Below are 23,338 nucleotides of genomic sequence, written 5' to 3'. Positions count from 1 at the left end.
GTCTTGTCCACGGTAATAATATGTTGGTTCTTTCTGCCTTTTATCAGTTCCAGCTGTCTTGATTAGTTTCTCCTTTCTTTCATATCAGTGTTTGCTTTCTTTATTGTCTGTTATCACCTTATCTCTGGTTTTGGTTCATAGTTCAGGAAAGAACCAACCAGGTCATATCAGGAGTAAGTAAAGAGCTTAAGTATTACTGTCATTTTCATCCTTTTAAAAGCAAGGGACACTGTGGCCTATAATTAAATTTGGCTTAAAGCCTTTTGACTTCCTCATTCTTTCTTTTCCTCTCTCCCTCCCTCCCTCTCTCCCTCCCTCCCTCCCTCCCTCCCTCCCTCCCTCCCTCCCTCCCTCCCTCTGTCTGCCTTTCTGTCTTTTTTTGTCTCTCTGTCTTGGTCTTTCTCTTTGATAAAGGGGAATGTGGGCTGTGTGCAAAGCAGCATCTCAGTTGAGAAAGCGTTGAACTTTGTGTGTGCGTCGTGTGCTGGGCTGAAGGGTACTAGAGAGTTCTCCCAGTGACTCATAGCTTGAAACGTTAACTTATCCCACACATCTGTGCATGACACAAGCAGAGGCAAAATGTACCTTACCCTTCTGTCTCTGAGGCAAAGCCATAACAGCCAGGCGGTCCCAGCATTGCCCCCCATAGCCAGCCATATGCTATGTGATAAGACAGGGGTCCCCAGCTCCCGGGATGTAATGCCTGATGATCTGAGTTGGAGCTGCTGTAATAATAATAGAAATAAAGTGCACAGTAAATGTAATGCCCTCAAATCATCCCGAAACCATCCCCTGCCCCCCGGTCCTTGGAAAAATTGTCTTCCATGAAAACAGTCCCTGGTGCCAAAAAGGTTAGGGACTGCTGTGATGAGAGACTTAGAGTTTGTTTAGAAACCTTGACTTGAACATGGTTGTAAAAGCTTCCCTGTTCTCTGCGTTACTAGAGGGAAGAACATACTTCACTGTCTTAGGTAGAACTGTGCTTTTAAGGGGTAAAATTAGAAAGTTAAACATCAGTTGCATCAGTAGGAAATTCTCTGTAAAGCATTCCTGTTGTGAAAGGCACTCACAGAGAGATTACCCACATGGGGGAAACGCCATGTGACTAAAACCTGTTGCCAGATATGTCTTAGTTTTTTATTTTCTTTGGCTTCTGTGAGTCATGGGGGTTAACGGAGTACATTTGGGTTTCAGGGGGACACATCTGGGGACTATAAGAAAGCCCTCCTGCTGCTCTGTGGAGAAGATGACTGATGTGCGCCTGGAGAGAGACCCTGCACCGTGCCTGCCACCGTCACCACTGCCTTCCTGCAGCGCATCTCACTGCACTTCTTGCACGCCAGAGCGTGGCACGTTGCCTTATTCATGCCAGCATGCTATGACCAAAACATATATGTTGTAGAAGAAAATAGTAGTGCTCCTTTCTGATCTTCGCTTAAAATCCTTCTCCTTGACTGTCGTAGTCCTGAAGTGTACTTATGTTACTAAGACTAAAGTCTGGATCATTTATATTTTCCTTTAAGAGGTCAGACTGCTTTCAGCCTTTTTTAAAAACTTCATTTATATTAAATTGATAACCGCATTACCTTAACCAGAACCTTAGCCTTGAAATTGTGAACTCCTGGAAATGTTATTAATCAAGTTTGCTACTAAATTAAACCTGAAACATTATGGAGGTTGCATTCAAAGGGTTAATGAATAATAAACGTTTCCTTCCTCCTGAATTACGTGTGGGTGTGTGTCTAAAGAAAACTTATTTAATTTACCTACTTAACAATGATATGTTTTTTCAAGCTAGTCGGTTGACAGTGTTGTCAGTTGACAACTGAATTTATAGTTGGCTTTTGGGTGAAAAGCTTGAAATACAACATGCAAAATGAATTGTCTGTGCAGTGTGGAATGAGGGAAGAGTTGAAGGGGGTCTCTGATTTATTGGTGGCGTGTTTATGTGGGCATCAATTAAAGCAATGCTTATGTTAGTTGCTTACTAGAAAAGCTGATTTTAAAACTTAACCTAAAATTTCAGAGTGTTACTTTTTACTTTCCTGTTATCAACTTGTTTTTCCTGTTTTCATCTACTACCTTCTTTGAGATAAAAAAGCAGGCAGTATAGAGGCAAAAAGAGAGAAGTGGCTTCTTTCTTCTAATATTTACCTTTCAGTTTTCTGCTTTCAAACTGCTTCTTGAATTGGTGTCAACTTCCTTTTTTCACTTACTCCCTTATAAATGTGTGTTTTTAAAAGCAAGTGATTGCTATTAATAAGACATTTTAATAAATGGACTACTCTCCTACTGGAAACTCTTAATTAGTGATACTGTTCTTTTCACAAGCTTGGCTGGTCATCAGAATAACCGTGAGAGCTTTGAAAATTATGTGTGTGTATATATGACATGCTATTTTTTTTTTTGCAAAAGCTCCGTAGGCAATTCTAATGCAGAGCCAAGTTGAGAATCAACTGCCTCTACTGCCCCCAGCCCCGCATGCTGAGATATAATTGACATACAACACTGACAGGTTTAAGGCGTACAGCATAACGGCGTGACTTAGGTATGTTGAAAAATGATTATCACAGTAAGTTTAGCTAATATCTATCATCTCATGTAGATTAAAAAAAAGAAAGAAGAAAACGTTTCTCCTGGTGGTGAGAGCTCTTAGGGTTCTCTCCTAACAAGTTCCAAAAGGCCAGACAGCAGTGTTAAGTATAGTTACGTTGAACGTTACATCCCCAGGACTTACTTATCTCATAACTGGAAGTTTGTACGTTTTGTCCACTTTCTTCCAATTCCCCACTCCCCACCCCTGCCTCTGAGAGCCACAAATCTGACCTCTTTTTCTATTAGTGTGTGTTTGTTTGCTTTTTAGATTGTACATATAAATGAGATCGTGCAGTATTTGTGTCTCTCTGACTTATTTCACTGAGCATAATTCCCTCAAGATCCATCCACGTCGTCCCAAATGGCAAGAGGTTCATTTTTACGGATGAATAATATTCTGCTCTGTGTGCGTGCGTGTGTGTGTGTGTGTGTGTGTAGCTATCACTTTTTCTTTGTTCATTCATTGATGGATACTTAGGTTGCCTCTATGTCTTGACTACTGTAAATAATGAACATGGGGGTGCATATATCTTTCTGAGTTAATGTTCTCATTTTCTTTGGATAAGTACCTAGAAGTGGAACTGCTGGATCATATGGTAGTTTTAATTTTTTGAGGACCCTCCATGCTCTTTTCCGTGGGGGCTGTACAAATTTACATTCCCACCAACAGTACACAAGGGTTCCCTTTTCTCCACATTCTCGTCAACGTTTGTTATTTCTTGTCTTTTTCATAATAGCCATTCTAACGGGCAAGATGATATCTCATTGTGGTTTTGATTCACATTTTCCTGATTAGTGACGTTGAGCACCTTATCATGTACCTGTTTTGGCCATCCGTATGTCTTTTATAGAAAAATGTCTATTCAGATCCTCTGCCCATTTTTTCATTGGATTATTTTTTGTTATTATTATTTGAATTCTTTATATATTTTGGATATTAACCCCTTATCAGACATATGATTTGCAAATATTTTCTCCCATTCTGTAAGTTGCCTTTTAATTTTGTTGATGGTTTCCTTTGCGAGGCAGAAGCTTTTAGATTGATATAATCCCACATGTTTATATTTGCTATTGTTGCTTTTGCTTTTGGTGTCCAAAAAGTCATCACCAAGACTGATGTCAAGGAGCTGACGACCTATGTTTTCTTCTAGGAGTTTTTGTGGTTTCAGGTCTTACATTCAAATCTTTAATCCGTTCTGAGTTAATTTTTGTGTATGGTGTAGTTTAGTGGTCCAGTTTCATTTTTTTACATGTGGCTGTAAATTTCCCAGCACTGTTTATTGGAGAGACTGTTCTTTTCCCATTGTATATTCTTGGCTCCTTTGTCAGACACTAATTGACCATATATCCCTAGGTTTATTTCTGGTCTCGATTCTGTTGCGTTGATCTGTGTGTCTGTTTTTATGCCAATACCAGACTGTTTTGGTTACTGTAACTGTGTAATATAGTTTGAAATCAGAAAGCATGTTGCCTCCAACTTTGTTTTTCTTTCTCCAGATTGCTTTGGCCATTCGGCGTCTTTTGTGGTTACATACAAATTTTAGGATTGTTTGTTCTATTTCTGTGAAAAATACCATTGAAATTTTGATAGGGATTGCATTGAATCTGAGGATTGCTTTGGGTAATAGGGACATTTTAACAATATTAATTATTCTAATCTATGAACATGGAATATCTTTCCATTTATTGTGTCCTGAATTTCTTTCATCAATGTCTTGTAGTTTTCAGTGTAGAGGTTTTTCACCTCCTTGGTTAAATTTATTCCTAAGTATTTTATTCTTCTTGATGCAATAGTAAATGGAATTGTTTTCTTAATTTCTGTTCCTGATAGTTTGTTATAGGTGTATAGAAATGTAACAGGTTTATATATATATATTTTTTATCCTGTAACTTTACTGAATTCATTTATTCTAGCAGTTTTTTAGTGGAGTCTTTAGGGTTTTCTCTTTAGTATCATGTCATCTGCAAAAAATGACAGTTGTACTTCTTCCTTTCAGTCTGCTGTCTGTGTCCTGTGCCCTGAGTAGGGGTAACCAGTCAAGGATTATTTGTTTGTAAGAGTCCTGTGGGACATATGAGTGCAAGCCCCGCTGGCCACCAGAGCCAGGTAACCACGAGATGTCTCCTGATCAGTAGCTGCAAAAATTGTTGCATCATACAAGTGCACAAGCTCCTTCCTGGGAGAGACTGGCAGTCTGGAGCGAGGCAGAGTGAGTGTGCAAAGATGTCACCCACGGGCATCCTTCCCCAGAGAGCACCTCTACAGGTCTCTATAATTGTGCCAAACCAGAAGCCTGCCCTCTTATCAAAGCTCCAAGATAAGCAGATAGGCCTCTTACGCAGAAAGACTGGGGGTGTGTTTTTGTCTGCTCTCTGTGAAGTGCCCTGAGAGTGGCAGTCTGCCAAGAACTATCCCCACATTTGTTACAGCCTCAGGAAGGCGAGCAGCGCTGACCACCAGAGCCAAGGGATCAAGGGGTGTCCCCTGGGCGGCATCCACAAAAACCAGGGCACCAGACTAAAAACTGGGGCACCAGATATGTGCCCAAGCTCCCCTATGGGAGATACCGGTAACCTGGACCGTGGCAGAGGGCGAGCACGAAGATAGTGCCTGCCCTCCAGGGTCTCTGGAGAGAATTACAGTTAGCTCTAAGCTGTTGTGTTCAGTTAGAAACCTGCCCCTCAGGATGCAGCCAGGAAGATATAATAGGCCTCTTTCACAGAGAGACTGGGTGCCTCAGTCTTTTGCATCTCTGCTGTGCGCTGCGGGTAGCCAGTTAGGAGCCCTTTCACCATTTGTTACAGTTCCACGGGACCTGTGCATGTGAGCTGCGCTGGCCGCCAGAGCAGGCGATTTAGATTTGGACACATCTGGGCAGCAGCCGCAACACCTGGAGCACCAGATGAATGTGTAAACTCTTTTCTGGAGATACCAGTGGCCTGGAGCGAGGCACAGGGAGAGTGAGGTACGGTGCCTGCTGGCCTCTATCTTTGGAGAATATTTCAGGAGGCCTTTAGAGGTGTGTTCAGTTAGATGCCTGCCCCTCAGGCTGACACCTTAAGATATTCACACAAGTTTCTTTCACAGAAAGTGTGGGTACTTTTCAGTTAGCTGCCTCTGTGCTGGGCCCTGGGTGGGTGATCTGTGCCAGCCTTTGAAGAACTGTTTCTCACTTTGCTGTAGTCTTGTAGGTCTCATGGGTATGAGCCCTATTGGTTTTCAAAAGCCAGATATTTTGAGGGTTTGTCAGGGGTAGGTGTTAAAAATCGGGGTGCCTGGTGTATGGTTCAAACCCTTAGCTCCTCAGGGAGAAGCTTGGGGTTTTGAGTTCTGTCCCCATTGTGGGGTGTCGCTCTGGGGTGGGGTTTATGGTGAGACTGTGTCTCAGCCTCTCCGACCTGCTTCGCTGTGGGGTTTTTCCTCATTTGTTTGATGTGTAGGAGTCACTCAGCTAGGTGTTTTTTTTTTAACCCTACAGAGGAAATTGTTCCCTATGTAGCTGTAGATTTGGTGTGTCTGTTAGGGTGAATTCAAGATCCTCCTATGTTGCCATCTTGAACCAGACTCTTGTTTTTTCTTCTTTTTCTATTGATAAGGTGAATTACATCAACTGATTTTCAAATCTTGAACAGTCTTGCATTCCCAGGATGAACTGCACTTTGTCATAATGCTTTATCACTTTTCTATGTTGCTGGATTTGTTTTGCTAATATATTTTTGAGAATTTTTGTTTCTATGTTCATGAGAGATACTGGTCTGCGGTTTTCTTTTATTGAAATATTTTTTTGTCTAGTTTTGGTATCAGAGTAACGCTACTGTCATAAAATGAGTTGGGAAGTATTTCTATTCTATCTTGTGCAAGTTTGTGTAGAACTGGTATGAAAAATTTCCTTTTATGTTTGGTACATTTTCCAGTGAAGCCTGTCATGCGCTTTTTTTTTTTTTTTTTTTGGAAACTTTTAAACTACAAATTCAAATATCTATCTATCTGATTTTTATTTTTTTATTTTTTAGCCATGCCCTGTGGCATGCAGGATCTTAGTTCCCCAACCAGGGAGATTGAACCTGTGTCCCCTGCATTGGAATTGTGGAGTCTTAACCACTGGACCGCCAGGGAAGTGCCACTATCTGATTTTTAATATATAGACATCACATATTTATCACAAACTCAGTGGCTTAAAATAACACAAATTATTATCTAACTGTTCTAGAGGTTGGAAATTCAAAAGCATTCTCACTGGGCTACAATAAAGGCGTTGGCAGGACTGTGCTCCATTCTGGAGGCTCTAGAGGAGAATCCATCTCCTTGTCTATTCCAGCTTCTAGAGGATGCCTGGATTCCTTAGCTCTTGGGCCCTTCCTGCCTCTTCAAAGCCAACAATTAATTCACTGCAATTTCTGCTTTCTGACCTCACATCTTCTCTGTCTCCGACTTTTTCCCTTTTTTAAGGGCCTTTGTTGTTTTCACTGGTCTTGCCAGGGTAGTCCAGATGCTCTTTCCATTTCAAAGTCACATTTGCAAATACCTTTTTGCCATATGAAGTCATGTACTCACAGATTCCCGGGATTAAGACATGGATTTTTTTTTTTTTGAGTGGGAGTGGGGGCATTTTTCTGCCAACCACAGATGGTTTCCAAAAAATGTTTTTGTGGTATACAGAGCATTTTCCCTTTATTAGGGTAAGAATGATGCTCTACATCCTAGGTATAAGTGAAACTTCCAAATAATATATACCCTTAGTTAATTTAGCTGACATAAATGGGGAAAAACATTTTATTCCTGGATGTTGAATGTATACTTAATTTTAATGATCAAAAACCTCTGAGAATGTTTTTCCCGCCTTGAACATATGTATGTACACATGCGCTTTGAAGAATCTCCCACCAAGTCTGTGGTAGTCTATCTTGTGACAGTGGGTGGTGCTGTTGGCACAAATTTACTTGCATCACATAAAACTGCACTTCTACTTAACTGAACTTGTTGATTTTTCAGCAGCAGAGGGTATTCCTACACAATCTTCCTCACCCCAACACTCAGACAAAAAGTGAATTTAAAATTTACTTCCCTACTTGGTTACTCATCTGTCACTTGGTGGCTTAGAATCATCTTGTTTTCCCTGGTTTAGGATGTTCAGTGTTTTCTGAAGCACTGGTTTGTCTTTTGCCCCTGAGATGTTTGGTAGTTAAGTCCCACCTTCTCTTCTGCTCCCAGCCCTGCAGTGGAGCATGGAGCACGTCGCCTTCCCTGTAAAGTCTTTGGATATTTTCTGTGGATGATGTATATTTCTCTTCATTTTTCAACCTGACAGCATTTAAGATACAGCCAGAGGTGCACATAGAGAGAAAAAATCCCCTTCTGCAGAATGAATTTGTCTTCTGGGTTTTGATACTTGAAATGAACGAATATTTTAAAAATTTAAATTCACTTTTTTAAACCATTGTCTTTTCATACACAAATGTCTAAAGCTGTATTCATCACACATTCCCACAGACAACTTTGCCCTCCCAAATTCCCTGTTTTTGGTAGTAGCTCTAAAATTCTTCTAATTATTCAGTCTCAAAACTTTGGGACTATTTTTATATCCTCCCTTTCTGTGTCTTTCATGTTAAACTAATTATCAATCAAGTCCCAATAATTCTTCCTTCATTATGTCTATCACATCTGCCCCCTCCTTTCCATTCCTGCTACTCCCCTATTTCTAGAACTAACTTATTACTACACAAATGACTTCCTTTTATTAAAGAAACATTTCTTTATTTTTTATCAAAGCAATAAATGCACCAGGTAAAAAAGTCAAAAAATGTGGAAGTATAAGGAAAAGAAGTCCTTATCCTCTCACTTCCCAGCCTATTCCATTCCCCACTGGGGTGGGTGTCAAAAGCCTTAAATAGCCTTAAAGCCTTAAACGTTTTTATCACTTTCCATTTAAATTTTTCCAGGAAGTTTCATCCATCAAATATATATATTTGTATGTAATACTTGTAATACTACTATGTATATATACTACTCTTTCCTCATTTATTCAGTTCAAGGTTTTCTGTTGGTTCTGTGCCATAGTAGGTGGTGATCAAGCTCATCTACTCCACTTTCCTTTCATCTTCTCTTCTCCCTCCTCTCAGTGTTCTTATGTTGCTCTTTTTTGTTCCTCCCAGGTTACCTGTGTACCTTTAAACAATATATTTACATTTTCATTTTTTGTTCCCACAACTGTCAAAGAATCTCTAGAACCCTCATTTGGAAGGTAAGGGTACTGGAGACACTTCACCTCTCCTCTCCCCTTTTCATCTTCCAACTCTTGTCAACTGTAATTTTGCTTTGTAAATGGTCAGGGTTAATGCTATAAACACTCTGGTCTATGATCCCAGTTAAGTCTTTTGTCAGTATATTGATTCTACAATTTGAAATGCAAAAGTTCAGATTATTGACTAATCTCTAACCTAGGTGTGTTCTATGATTTTATTTCCCTCCTGGTATACCTTTTTTTCCACACACACACACACTGTATTTTACTTTTACAAGAGATAAATAAACTGACACCACCTGGTATACTTTTATCTTCCAACCTCATGATATCTGCCTTTATTTTTTCTTAAGTGTCTGTAATATCCAAGCATTGTGGGAACTCTACGGGACCTTCCCCACATTTTTCCTCCTGGGCTTTCTTTCCTGGAGCCCCCATCCTTTGATTGGACTGATTTCTCTCTAGACCTGCTGCATACTGGGCACCTCCAAATCTCAGCATGTGCGTGGCTTGGCTCTGAGTGTGGCCGTACTCACTATCCGACCTGGTTCTCCTTAGACATGCCCTGCAATCTTTTTAAAAGATCTTCCCTCCCCTCCCCTCCCCTCCCTGCCTCCCTTCCCTTCCCCGCTCCTCTCCCCTCTCCTCTCCTCTCTGTTTCCTTCCTCCCTCCCTCCGTCCTTTCCTTCTTTCCTTCCTTTCTTGTTTTGTGGCTGGGGGTAAGGGTAAAGAGGTGGTGAGAGGGGTTCTGAGCTCCAGGGCATTGTGTGTGTATGTGCCTTGTTTCATATACAGATTTTCAATTAATTCTTCTGTTTTAGGCCCTGCATGCCTTTCTCACCTCCATGCTACTTGATATTTGTGAGTCACGATCTTTTCTGGGGTGCCGTGGGGCAGTCTGTCTTCCTCATTGTGTGCAGCCTCTTTTCTGTGTATTTTTGGTTAGGGCTTCATCAGACAACACTTGTCCTTCCCTTCTTTCATTTCCCAGAAATTTGATGACATTTCTCTTGCGCTGATGGCTTCCCCACCCACCCACCCCACATTCTTTCTTTTGTGAGATTTTTAACGCCTTGATACTCATTCTTAGAGTCCAAGGTTCATAACCACTCAGACTGCCACCTAGAGCTGCATGTCTTGAAATGACTTTGTAAGTGCCCGTGCTGGTTAGAGCCTCTTCTGCCAGTCCTGCCAATTTCCCGTGCCCTTGCTCTCCTACTTCCCTTTGCACCAGGAGTGCGTCTCCTTTGCAGAAGCCTTGACCCCGTTCCTAATGCGCCAACCAGGTTGATGTAAAGAAGACGGTATCTAAACTACTTCCCTACCTCCCTCACGGAGGATGGTCCTGCTGGGCGGGATTCCTACTGCTGATCTCTGGGTCCCAGATTTGTCTGAAGACACCACTTCTTCTGCCCCTTCTGCCCCAGGCTCCCAGGACTTCACTTCTGCTTCATTCCACTTTCTAGCAACCTTGTCTTGTGTCAGCCTCTTCTCTCGCCTGTTGGCAGTCTTGTGAGTTGGCCACGGTGTAGCACATCTCCAGGGCGATCGTGGCTGGCAGGCCCCAGTCACCATTTCGGATGCCCTGGTACTATGTTCCGTCTGCCTCGTTGGGCCTCTTGCCTTCTGGAAATCCAGCCGCAAGCTGCTGCCCCATCTGCCCTGAAGTGGCACCTCTTTGAACCTTTCCTTGTCCTCCTGGTTGCCCTTCCTGCTGTTAGCTCATTCTGCCGCCAGATAGCGCTCGGACCTAACACGTTTTCTCTCATTAGGCGCCAGCTTCTCCCTTTCCTTGCTTGCTTAGGTTGCTACAAGGAATACAAAAATACTTTGTACTCCCATCTGTTGATATATCACCCTCCAGTCCTACACATCTTACAGTCTATATATATTCTCAATGGGGGAAATATCACCCCTAAAAGGGTGAAAGTTGGTTCTTGGGGGCTGAAAAAATTTACTCTTTTTGTGTGTAAAGCATAGATATATACATACAGTACATAAACAGATAAGCAATATATCTGTGGTATTAAAAATTCATGAGGGCTTCCCTGGTGGCGCGGTGGTTAAGAATCTGCCTGCCAATGCAAGGGACATGGGTTTGAGCCCTGGCCAGGGAAGATCCCACATGCTGCAGAGCAACTAAGCCCGTGCGCCACAACTACTGAGCCTGAGCTCTAGAGCCTGCGTGCCACAACTACTGAGCCCACGTGCCACAACTACTGAAGCCTGTTCGCCTAGAGCCTGTGCTCTGCAACAAGAGAAGCCACCACAATGAGAACCCTGCCCACCACAACAAAGAGTAGCCCCCGCTCACCACAACTAGAGAAAGCCCGTGCACAGCAGCAAAGACCCAACACAGCCAAAAAAAAAAAAAAAAAAAAATCACAGGGAGTGGTGATTAGGGGAAAAAAATGCCTGTGAAAGCTGCTTGTTTGTGTGTTAGGGGACAATAATAAAACAAAAGTTAAGGAACGCTGCTATAATCTTTGCCAGTTCACTTTTTAGGTCTCGTTTTCATCATGTCTCCACTTGCCCAGAAGCCTTCAGTAGCTTCCTGTGGCCAACTCTATAAAGCCTGAGTCGTGTTCTGTAGTTCAAAGCTCTTCCTATTTGGCCCCCAACCATCTTTCCAGTCCTGGATCCCATGTTCTCCTTACATAGATCATCCACTCCAGTTAGATTGCTGTTCATAGCCTCCTAATCACAGCCTCTGCTCTCCTACGTTGCTCTTATCAGCTTGCATGGTTGGCCTTTGGCTGGCATCTGGGAACTTGGGTTTTGAGAAGGTTCTCATCATGGCTACAACTGATAAAAGCAGCTCACTGGATTTGGCTTGTGCTGAACCCCTGCTTTCCTTCTGGGAGTCTGGAATTTGGGTATGTGCTAGGCAGAGAATGCTTGCGTGACCAGCCCCCAAGGAAAACTTCGGGCAGTGAGTCTCTGATGAGCTTCCCTGGCACACAACTTTTCACATGTGTTGTTACAACTTACAGCTGGGATAATTGAGTGCATCCTGTGGGACTTCACTGGGAGTGGGCTCTTGGAAGCTTGTGCCTGGTTTTTTCCAGACTTCTCTGCATACAGCTTTTCCTGTGCTGATTTTGCTTTGTATCTTTTCACTGTAATACATCTTAGCTGTGAGTATGAGTATATGCTGAGACCTGTGAGTTCTAGAGAAAGATGGAACCAGGGGTGGTCTTGGGAACCCCTGCAATAACATGACTAGTGGTTTCCATTGTCCCTTTGGTTCTCAGCCAATCCTTCATGAAACGAGAGTGATAGGAGTCTTGTTGCCCAAAGATGTACAATGAGGCTTAATAGCTTTGGAAGGAAAGTAATGGGCAGGACATACGTCCATGGCCTGTGGTGGATTGTATTAGGTTAATTTAGCTAAGCTGAAACTGTGTTTTCCAGAATTCCCTTTCCGGTATGGTTCTGGGTTAGCATAGGTCATGAGAGAGATTTTGCACAGGATTCAGAAGGCAGAAGTGGAACAGCAGTCAGCTTGATTTTATTCTCTAAAGCTTAGTGAGGCGCTGTTACAGATCGTGAGTGCTGTCATTTATCCACTGGCTCGTCTGGTTGGCATGGACAGCAGCTGGGCTTGTATCAACTGCAGCTCCTGCCTCATCCTCCTTCAGGCGCCCCCTACCCCCAACTCCTGGGCTTAGGTGTGTGTTTAGCTTTAAGGTGAAGGGCACTGGGTCTCTTGCAGGACACACCCATCATCAAAGTTGGAGACTTGGAGGTGGTGAGAGACAGAGGCAGGTTCCAGCCCATCCATATTGTTCAAGCTCAGCCTCCCAGGAGCGAGGGAGGCAATCCACCATGGGCTAGGAGTGTCCACTGACGTTCTTGTTGGGAGAGCCGAGAGAGCAGGTCTCCTCCTACTTGGACATTTCTCAGGGCTGTGTTTACAGCAAGCCCACCTTGAGGGTGAGATAATATCTTACTTACAGATAAGAACATGTTTGCTTACTGCTTACTACAGTTACTTATTTTGGTGAATTTTCCAAACTCAGAGTGTCTCAGCTGGGATGCAAATTCACTGTATGTGCAGCATTCATCTGGGACCCTCTGCATTGCCCCCATGGGACTTGGGGGACAAGGGGACCCCAGACAAACCTCATGGTCATGCTGCTTGTTGTACTGTGAGTAAACAGTAAAAGGCTAACTTAGGAGCTTGTTAGTAGGTTAAACTCCTAGACTCTGACAGCAGGTTCTGGTTTGTCCTTGCTTCTTCCATTCTGTTTCCATCTTCCCTTCCTAACTGTCGGCTCTGTGGACTTCAGGCACCAGACACAGAAACACAGACTCACATAGATTATTTAATCAGATCCCACAATTGTGTAGGGATAAATCCCCCAAATAAATACCTATTACATATATTCCTCAGTGGATCTGCTTCTCTGATCAAAACCTGATTATTACAGTTCTCACAATCAGGCTAATCAGTTTCCTGAAGTTTCATATTGTTTCAGGTTCTGTGTAAATATAATATTTAATATAAATATCAATATTTAATTAAATATTATTTAATGGCAGCAGAATATTTCACATTGGGTATGTTAGACATAATTTATAGACCTGAATTTTTGGCACAAAAAATATTTGGGCACTCTAATTATTCTAAAAAGAAGAGGGATTTGTGAAATTGAATTAGATTTTTGAAAATAACCTTTATCTTTCTGCATTATTAATTTTGTGTAAGTATTGGAATGCTCTGTTGTGTACTATTCTGGTATTTGTTTTTCATCTGTTTAGATCTGTACCACCTGCAATGTAACCTTGGGAGAGAAGAAGAACACTGAATTACAATATTCCAGGCTTTGGGACTACGTTCTTGTTTGATAGGGGGAAAGGTTGCTAAAGGAGAGGGTAATGAAACCCAGGTCAGTTAAGGCCCTCTATAAACTCCATGAACATTTTCATGTACTTACTTGCTATAAGAGTTAATTTTAAGGTATAGTCAACACAAAAACCAACCTGATTCTTGGATGTAAGGCAGTATGAAAATGTGTTTTGTGACAAACAATATCTGCATTTTTTTCCAGTTAAAAAGTTCAAATGACTCTGTTCATTAAATATGATCTTTAAAGAGGGAGAAATCATTATTTGCATTTCCTGGCAATGAAAATGACTGTTATTTTGCTCTGTGCGGTTCTGCTTCTGCGGAGGGGAAACCAAAGATCTTTCGTAGAATAATTCTTCTGGCAGTGTCCCAAGTATAAAAATAGCTTAACTATCCTAACATTGCTGGAACATGATAACACCTATTTTTTTTTTTTTTTTTTTTGCGGTATGCGGGCCTCTCACTGTTGTGACCTCTCCCGTTGCGGAGCACAGGCTCCGGACACGCAGGCTCAGCGGCCATGGCTCACGGGCCCAGCTGCTCCGCGGCATGTGGGATCTTCCCACACCGGGGCACGAACCCGTGTCCCCTGCATCGGCAGGCGGACTCTCAACCACTGCGCCACCAGGGAAGCCCCCTATTTTTATTTTAAGTGGACAGCAGATATGAGAAGAGATTCTTGCTTAATGTAGTAGGAAGAATGTGACCCAAGAATGATCTTTTCTACTGAGAATGGAACAGAAGTGAAACACTAGACTGCAGGTTTTTTTAAGGAAGTGATTACAACTATCTGATTTACTGCTATATTCTTAGAGCCCAGCACAGTGTCTGGCACAAAGGAGGTGCTTACAGATTATTTGTTGAATAAATGAATGAAGAGGAACTCAGAGAGAGACTCATCAAGCTTTACCCCTAGAGGGCAGAACCCTCCTGAGTACAGATAATCCAACTAAATTCCTGAATTTGGAATTTAATTCCACAAAGGACTTATCAGTCTTACTATATATGATTTCCTGATATTAGTGTTTATTATTTTGACTTATTCTTGGTCAGTATATATTCTATGAGTTTTTTGAGCAAGGATGTTTGTGAAATATTTTTAATATCTGTGCATATCTGTGAATGTCATTTTGTTGTCTTCTGCATGAAAAGCAACTTGGTTGGTTGTAAAATTTGTTCTTGTTGAAAAGCTATAGATGTTTCTTTTTTTCATTTAGCACTGTAGAAGAAATTTTTAAAAATGAGACCAATCTGTGTTACTTTTCCTTCTCCCTTTACCTCCATCAGACCGGAAGTTTATAAGATTTTTTTTTCTTTCTTGTTTTAATTTAAAAATTTTACCAGGCTGTGTCTAATGATGAATTTCTTTTAGTTGGCTTTCCCTGGAATGAGGTGAACTGTTTTAATCTGAGACCCCAAGACTCTTTTTAAAATTTAGAGGATTGCTTAATTATAGGTTTGATTTTTTTCCAATTGTTTTAGTTGCTTCCTGAGAGAAAAATATAATTCTTCGGTTAGATCTCTCTTCTCTCCTTTCCTTGGTTTTCATTTCTTTATCATTTTTCTCTATGCTTTGAGACCATGTCTCAAATTTGTCCTTTCCCTCATGGTCTCAAGTTTTTATAATGTGAATTCTGATCTTTTCTTCTCCCGAAGTTAATTATAAGTGTTATTGAATATTTACTTTCTCTGCAACCCTCTTATCTGGTTTCTTTCCTGTCTTGCCATTTTATTTCAGGATCTTATTTCTTTATGCAAGCTGTACCTTTTCCATGGAGGTCCTGAAATCTGACTTCTTATAGAAGATGCCAAAATGTTCATCACTTTATAAAAAAAAAAAAGGGTATTATTTTCAGAATACTGCTAAGTCTTATTCCTATTGACATAGGCAGTTGCCTCAAGAAGAAATTAAGAAAACAAATGGCAGCTTCACAAAAATTATTCCTTGCTGGCATTAATCCTGCTACCGCTAAAACGTGCTGAATAAATATTGGTGAAATACAGTTTTATAGGGGTGCCATGTTATTAGTCTCTCTAGAAGATGCGTATGTTTTATAATAGCCTGATCCTAAAATTATATGTGGTAGGAAGCAGAACAGGACATCACGGTACTTATGTAATTATTTATATCTATAGGTTGTTGAGGTTACATTCTGGAACTTGAGAAGAGGTTTATCGTTTGGAGAAGCTTGAGGAGTCCCTGTGAGTGAGACAGGCCCCAATCATTTACTGGAGATAGAGGGCTGAGCCTTCTCTGATAGTCAGTCTTGGGCAGAATAGAGAAGCTCTGGATATACAGGAGGCATTGGCAGAGTGGAGGTAGGCGTAGGAACTGGGCAACTTACAGGGGACTGGATGCCTGTTCTAGTTAATTGAGGTGGGTCGAAGACTAGGGGGGAAAGAATGAATACATAAGTGATTTTTGATAAAGGTGGGTCCAGGTGAATGTCAATCTCCTGAAACTTCTGAGTAAGGCTTTTGAGGTCTTTATTATTTCTTTCAACAAAAATACTGTGCCCTTACTCTATGCAGAGCCATCAGTGGTCCCCAGTTGTCTAAGATGTGGTCCCCACAGCCACCAAGTGGTTTGCAGTTGAGTTGCCTTTACTATCAAGTCTTTTACTGTGAGTCAGTTAATGGCGTGTAACTGAGAACCCTGCAGGAAAAGGGCAGGCTGGGAAGCTCCTTGTCCCAGGCAAGCATTTTTAGAATTTATGCTAAATGTTTATGCTAGCATTTTTAGAATTCCATGGAATAATGGCACATTATAATACTAATAACATTTCATTTGTCTTCTGCTTTTAAAAACCTTTTAAGGGTAGCATATTTTGAAAAATAAGAAAGGGAAGCAAAGAAAAAAGTCCTTCAAAATAATAACAACCAGAACAAACCACTCTTAACATTTTGGTGTACAACACTCTCCTTCTGAAATAGCCATTTACCATATTTTCCAATGTGAATAGTTTTACAAAATATGATATATATTTAACTTGTCTCTTTTTTCCCTAAATATGTGAGTCCTTAATTTTGAAGTCAATGCAACTAAATTATAAGTAAGGATGGGACTAGAATTAAAAATACAAACTATTACAGTCCACAGATGACATGAAAACACTATCATTTGTTGGTTCACCAGTTCAGAGAAGAGTTAAAAATATTGTTACATGATTAAACATGTTCATAGTAGAGATATTAGAAAATATGGATATGACAGAAGATATAAAAGTCATTAGTAATCTCAGTGGTAACTGCAATTAATATTTTGTGTTGTGTTCAAAGAGAATGTCTTTCTTGAATTTTTTATGAGTGCAGAAGCATTTTTTTACCAAAATGGGAATCGTAGTTTTACCAAAATGTTTCATAGCTATTTTTTTTTCACTTTTCAAGTTCCTTGCAGTCAATACATATACTTTGACTATGTTTTCTTCAACAACTGCATGGTAATTCCATCATATGACTATATCATAATTTAACTATATAAGACAATTAAATTGTTTCCAGTATTTCATTAAGAATGCTGAAAGACATATTCTCTACATACATTTGCCTCTCATTTTTATTTCCTTGATAATAAAATAGGGTTTTAAGGTGATGGAATATATCTGTCAGAATACAGAAAAAATATGATTGATGATTTTATGTCAAGATGTTATCACTCACTGTGTACTGAAGATTGAAAGCTGTTTATCAAGTGGTGTAAGAAAAAATGACAGAATAATCATCTATACACAAGGCTGATACATAACTTGGGAAGTGAGACAATGTGGAAGGACTTCTGCCAGACAACTATATAATCTGTTCTTACATAACATCAGTTAACTGACTCTCCGACCTTGGTTTTGAGTCTGGTTACTCCTTAGTTGTTAGAGTTTGTTTGGTCAAAGGTTATATAGGGTTTGCAATATTTAGACCAGCTACCAGATTTCAACATATAAGTCATATAAGAAAGAAAGAAAAGGAAGCACAGAAACTGAATAGAGGGCTGTACTGACTGAACTAAGTGTATGATATAAATCTTGTTCAAGATGGGAAGAAACAGCTACAGTTGGGGATAAATAGCTGATGAACATAATAGAACATTATGTTTTTGAGGCAGTAAGTTAAGACTATAAAAACAGTAGTGAACAGTATTACATCTTAGAATTTTACCAGACAAGATCCAGTAAATGATGCAGAAATGAGCTGACTCAAGGACCCAGAACCTGGATCCAGACCTCCAATGCTGGAGATGGGCTACAGTGTGCAGCTGTGCAGTACACGGACTCTGACATAGGAGCTGGGACTAAGTTCACCCCAGGAGGATGAGAATGTTTACAAAGCGTTTGGTAAGAGACAAACAGGTAGTACAACAGAGAGACTGTATTATTTTTTCCCCAAATTTTATTGAGATATAATTGACATACAGCACTGTATAAGTTTAAGGTGTATAGGATAATGATTTGACTTATGTATATCGTGAAATGACTACCACGATAAGTTTAGTTAACATCCACTATCTCATATAGATACAAAAAAAGAGAAAAAGAAAAAAATGTTTTTTTCCTTGTGATGAGAACTCTTAGGATTTACTTTCTTAACAGCTTTCATATATACCGTACAGCAGGGTTAGCTGTGGCCATGATGTTGTACATTACATCCCTAGTAGTCATTTTCCTTTAACTAAAAGTTTGTACCTATTGGCCACATTCATCCAATTTTTCCTTCCCCACCTCCACCTCTGCTCTGGTAACTACAAATCTGTTTTTCTTCTATGAGTTTTCTTATTTTTTTTAAGATTCCACATATAAGAGAGATCATACAGTGAGATCATCATACAGGGAGATCATACAGATCTCATCATACAGTGAGATCATACATGGTCTTTCCTTGTCTGACTTATTTCACTTAGCATTATGCACTCAGAGTCCATCCATGCTGTTGCAAATGGTAGGATTTCCTTCTTTTTTATTGCTGAATAATATCATATATACCACAATTTCTATATCCACCCATCCATGGATGGAACTTAGGTTGTTTCCATGTCTTGGCTATTGTAAATAATGTTGCTATGTACATGGTTGTGCAGATGTCTTTTTGAGTTAGTGCTATTGTTTCCTTTAAAGATATTCCCAGAAGTAGAATTGCTGGATCATATAGTAGCTCTGTTTTTAATTTTTTGAGGAACTTCCATACTGGAAGTTTTCCATAGTGGCTATACCAATTTACATTCCTACCAACACTGCACAAGTGTTCCCTTTTTTCCACATCCTTGCCAGCATTCGTTATCGCTTGTCTTTTTGATGACAGCCATTCTGACAGGCATGCAGTGATATCTTATTGTGGTTTTGATTTGCATTTCCTTAATGATTAGTGATGTTGAGCACATTTCCATGTACCTGTTGGCCTCTTGTATATCTTCTTTGGAAAAATGTCTATGCAGGTCCTTTGCCCAATTTTAACTGGATGATGATGATTATTTTGTGCTGTTGAGTTGTATGAGTTCTCTATATTTTGGTTATTAACCCCTTTTCAGATATATGGTTTGCAAATATTTTTTCCCGTTCTGCAGGTTGTCTTTTCATCTTGTTGATTGTTTCCTTATGCAGGAGACTTTCAGTTTGATGTAGTCCCACTTGTTCATTTTCGATTTTGTGGCTTGTGCTTTAGGTGTTGTGTCCAAAAAGATCATTGCCAAGACCCATGTCAAGGACCTTTTTTTCTGTTTTCTTCTAGGAACTTTATGTGATGAAAATGACATTTATATCTATGGTCTTGCTCCTAAAAATCTGTAACTCCAGTCATGAGAAAAAACATCAGATAGATTGCAATGGATGTGAATCCTATAAAATACCTGACCAACACTCCTCACATTCGTCAAGAAAGTTTGAGAAACTATCACAGTCAAGAGGTCCCTGGGGAGACAAGGCAACTAAAGGTGCTGTAGTATCCTGGTGGAAAGTTAGTAGGTAAATACCAAGGAGATCTGAATAAACAATTGACACTGTTTAATAATATATCGAGGGGCTTCCCTGGTGGCACAGTGGTTGAGAGTCCGCCTGCCGATGCAGGGGACACGGGTTCGTGCCCCGGTCCGGGAAGATCCCACATGCCGCAGAGCGGCTGGGCCCGTGAGCCATGGCCACTGGGCCTGTGCGTCCGGAGCCTGTGCTCCGCAACGGGAGAGGCCACAACAGTGAGAGAACCGCATACCGCAAAAAAAAAAAAAATATATCGATATTGGTTCATTAATTGTGCCATGTACCAAACCAATAGAAGATATTAATTAAAGGGGAAACTGCGTGCAGGATATATGAGAACACTATACTATCTTAGCAGTTTTTTGGTAACTCTAGAATTATTCTAAGATAAAGAATTATTAAATATAATAAACAGATTTAAAAATTTTTTTAAGTACCAGAGTCAGGAATGGAAGAAGAGCAAGTTTGGTTGAGATGAAACTAGTAATAGGCAGAGGACTGGAGATAGAGCAGATGTTGTACTAGCACAGGACCTGGTTAGGAGGCCTATCTGGCTGGTGGTTGTAATTGTTGTCAAAAACAGTGGCCATTTGAATGCAATAGCATCAGTGACAAAGTAGATTTTCTGATGCCATTTACGAAATTACTATATTTATATTTTATTAAGCTCTTATCTAGAGGAGGACAGTGGTCCATTTTAACAACTTATTCCTTGAGGGGACTGGCTCTTCATTCTTTTAGAAGCTTTAAACACTTAAAAGTTATCACTTTAGGAGTAGATAAATGTATGAGAAAAAGTTTCAATCAAAAAGAATTCACCTGTGTTCACGCACACATGCAAAATATATACCTATTTAGTCTACAATAGTGCTTACTTCTCCTTCTACCAAAAACCCCACAAAATATCCCAGACTGAATAATGGGTTAAAGAATTATGTATAAAGGACGGAAGGTTTAGTAGATGCATGGATTCTTGCCAAATACAGTCGACCCTTGAACAGCACCGGGTGGGGCGCCGACCCTCTGCAAAATCGAAAATCTGCAGATACTTTATAATTGGCTCCACAGGAGCCTTGTGGGCAGCTTCAACCAACCAGATCATGAAGTACTGTAGTATTTACTCTTAAAAAAATCTGCATGGAAGTGGACCTGCACAGTTTAAACTTGTGTTGTTCAAGGGCCAACTGTAATGTAGTTATGCCTTTGCAGCAGCTTGGTTTCCGTAAGTGCATTATAGATCAGAGTCCTGGATCTTATGGTGTCTCCTCCCCTCCCCGCCCCTCCCCTCCCCTCCCGTCTTCTCTTCCCTCTTCCCCTTCCCCCCTCTCCCCTCCCCTCTCCTCTCCCCTTTCCTCCCTCCATCTCTCTTTCTTTTCTTTCTCTTTTTTTTTTTGTCATGGTGCTGTGACCATATATAGAAACCTTTAGACACCCAATCAGAACAAGAAAAGTGGACATGCGTAGGGTCTCTAATTCATCCTTGCAGTGATGAGAAAGGCCCCGGGCCTCCACCCTCCTAGCTTATCTCATGTAGTCTCATTACATAAATACTCTCCAGGTGCTGGTTGTATCTCTCGCTCTGACCTTCCCACTGAGATTGAAAGCATAGATCCACCTGCCTACTCGTCATTCCCACTAGACCACTTCCCTCCAACCTACCCCTCTCTCTTACCCAGCCCAGTAAACAACATTCCTACCCCATCTGTATCCATTTGCAACAGATCAGCCAGGGTAAGCTTTTAAAACACAATCCCATCATGCCACTTCACTATTTAAAAACCTCCCAGTGGCTTCCCCTACCATTAAAATAAAACACAGTCAGTTCTACTGTAATGCTTTTTTGAAGAAGTGACTGCTATGTGTAAGGAACAATTTTAAGCATAATGCGAGTTTCACATTTGCTTATGTGTGAAAAACACCAGGTGAATGCAGGAACTGCCCCTGGTGAATGAGGCACACGTGCCCGCACCTCACACACCCAGCAGCCACCGCGGTTCACTGAGGGTTGTGAGCCACACCTGTGCACAGCAGGTGTTACAGCTCTTCCTGGGTTTCAGATAACCCTCCTTCCGCCACTCCAGAAGAACTCGGAGCTGCAACCCTTCAGACTCCCGCTTCCACCAGCAAACTTCGGGTCTTTTTAAAGGTAAAGTGCCGTGGTTTTTGTAGTATCTATGTACTTAATTGTTAAAAAATATGCTGCTATGTTAGGTTTCTATCATTTTTTAAAGTGTCGCCAAGTTTTTGAGTCTTTTACCTTTAGCCCTTTGTTTTCCCGTGAGCCGTGTGTTTTCACTGTAGGATTTTGCATAGCTCTGTGGTTTTCAGAAATGTGTATGTTGTAGTATAGCAGAACTCACTGTACAAATTCCTTACTTATAAAGACCTGCGTGTTGGCCTCAACTTGTCTCTCCAAGCTCGTCTCCTACCACCCTTCCTTTGGCTCATACCGCCTCAGGCTCTCCTCCAGACTTGTTCTTTCTGCCTGGGAAGTTATCCTACCAGCTTGTCATGGCTGGTTTCATTGTTTTCTTCAGGTTTTAACTTCAGTTTCACATTTTTAGAGTAGCCTTTGTCAACCACTTTTTCTGATGTGTCACCCCCCAAATCTCCATCCGATATCTCTATCGTATCACCTTGTTTATTCCTTTTGTTGAATTTGTCACAATCTGAAGTTATATGAAATATAAGATTATTTACTTTTTCTGTTTACTAAATTGTAAGATCCTTAGGGTTACTTCTTTATATCTGTCAGCTTTAACAAGTTCTGGTACACTTAATTTTTTTTTTTTTAAACCCCACATTTGTTTATTTATTTATTTTTGGCTGTGCTGCGTCTTCGTTTCTGTGTGAGGGCTTTCTCTAGTTGCGGCGAGTGGGGGCCACTCTTCATCGCAGTGCGCGGGCCTCTCACTATCGCGGCCTCTCTTGTTGCGGAGCACAGGCTCCAGACGCGCAGGCTCAGTAGTAGTGGCTCACGGGCCTAGTTGCTCTGCGGCATGTGGGATCTTCCCAGACCAGGGCTCGAACCCGTGTCCCCTGCATTAGCAGGCAGATTCTCAACCACTGCGTCACCAGGGAAGCCCCACTTAATATTTTTTGAATGAATGGATGGAAACAAATATTTCATCATCTTTTTGCTCTACCATAAATGCTTTCACGAAAAACCCTTATTTTTCTGAAGTATAAGATCATGTCAGAAAATTTTTCATGTACTGAAAATCTTTCTCCAAAGGGAACTGTAGCATTTTACTAGAGTGAATAAACACTGGGAAAAAGGAAATACCCAGACTTTTGAAGGATTACTACAAGGCTCTGAATTGATGCTAAATCCAGGGGAACCAAAATGCCACTGTTGTCCACTAGTCAAAGTAGCGTGTATGGTGGTCAAGTGATACATAGGGAGTTTTTGGCCTAAATTTGAATCACTGTGGCCTCAATAGATCTGCAGACTCCTGTTATTTCCTAAGTTACTGACTGCTTAATTTGAATAGACATACTTGTCAGTTGGAAGGATCATCACACAGCTTTCCTGACTTATGAAGTAAAGACATTAGATACAAAGGACCACGTGGATGCCCCTAGAACTTCCCCTTCCTGCCAGGATGGTAAACAAAAGCAATACTGCATCTCTGGAGAAATTGCAGGGATTGTTGCCACCATCAAAGACTTGGAAGATGCAGGTATAATGA

General features: G+C 40.9%; 1 protein-coding gene across 1 annotated transcript in view; it reads left to right on the top strand.

Annotated features, from left to right (window-relative positions):
* ANXA5 (annexin A5) overlaps nucleotides 1-1,724 on the top strand; it is a 29,923-nt gene extending 28,199 nt beyond the window's left edge. Inside the window, exon 13 of the mRNA XM_082653569.1 lies at nucleotides 1,195-1,724. Within this exon, the coding sequence (XP_082509695.1) occupies nucleotides 1,195-1,254 (60 nt within the window). The 3' untranslated portion in view covers nucleotides 1,255-1,724. The remainder of the gene's footprint in view (nucleotides 1-1,194) is intronic.
* The last annotated feature ends 21,614 nt before the right edge of the window (nucleotides 1,725-23,338 follow it).

The sequence above is a fragment of the Grampus griseus genome, assembly GCF_964374135.1.
Source record: "Grampus griseus genome assembly, chromosome: 4".
NCBI lineage: Eukaryota > Metazoa > Chordata > Mammalia > Artiodactyla > Delphinidae > Grampus > Grampus griseus.
This window is presented reverse-complemented; position numbering and strand designations above follow the sequence as displayed.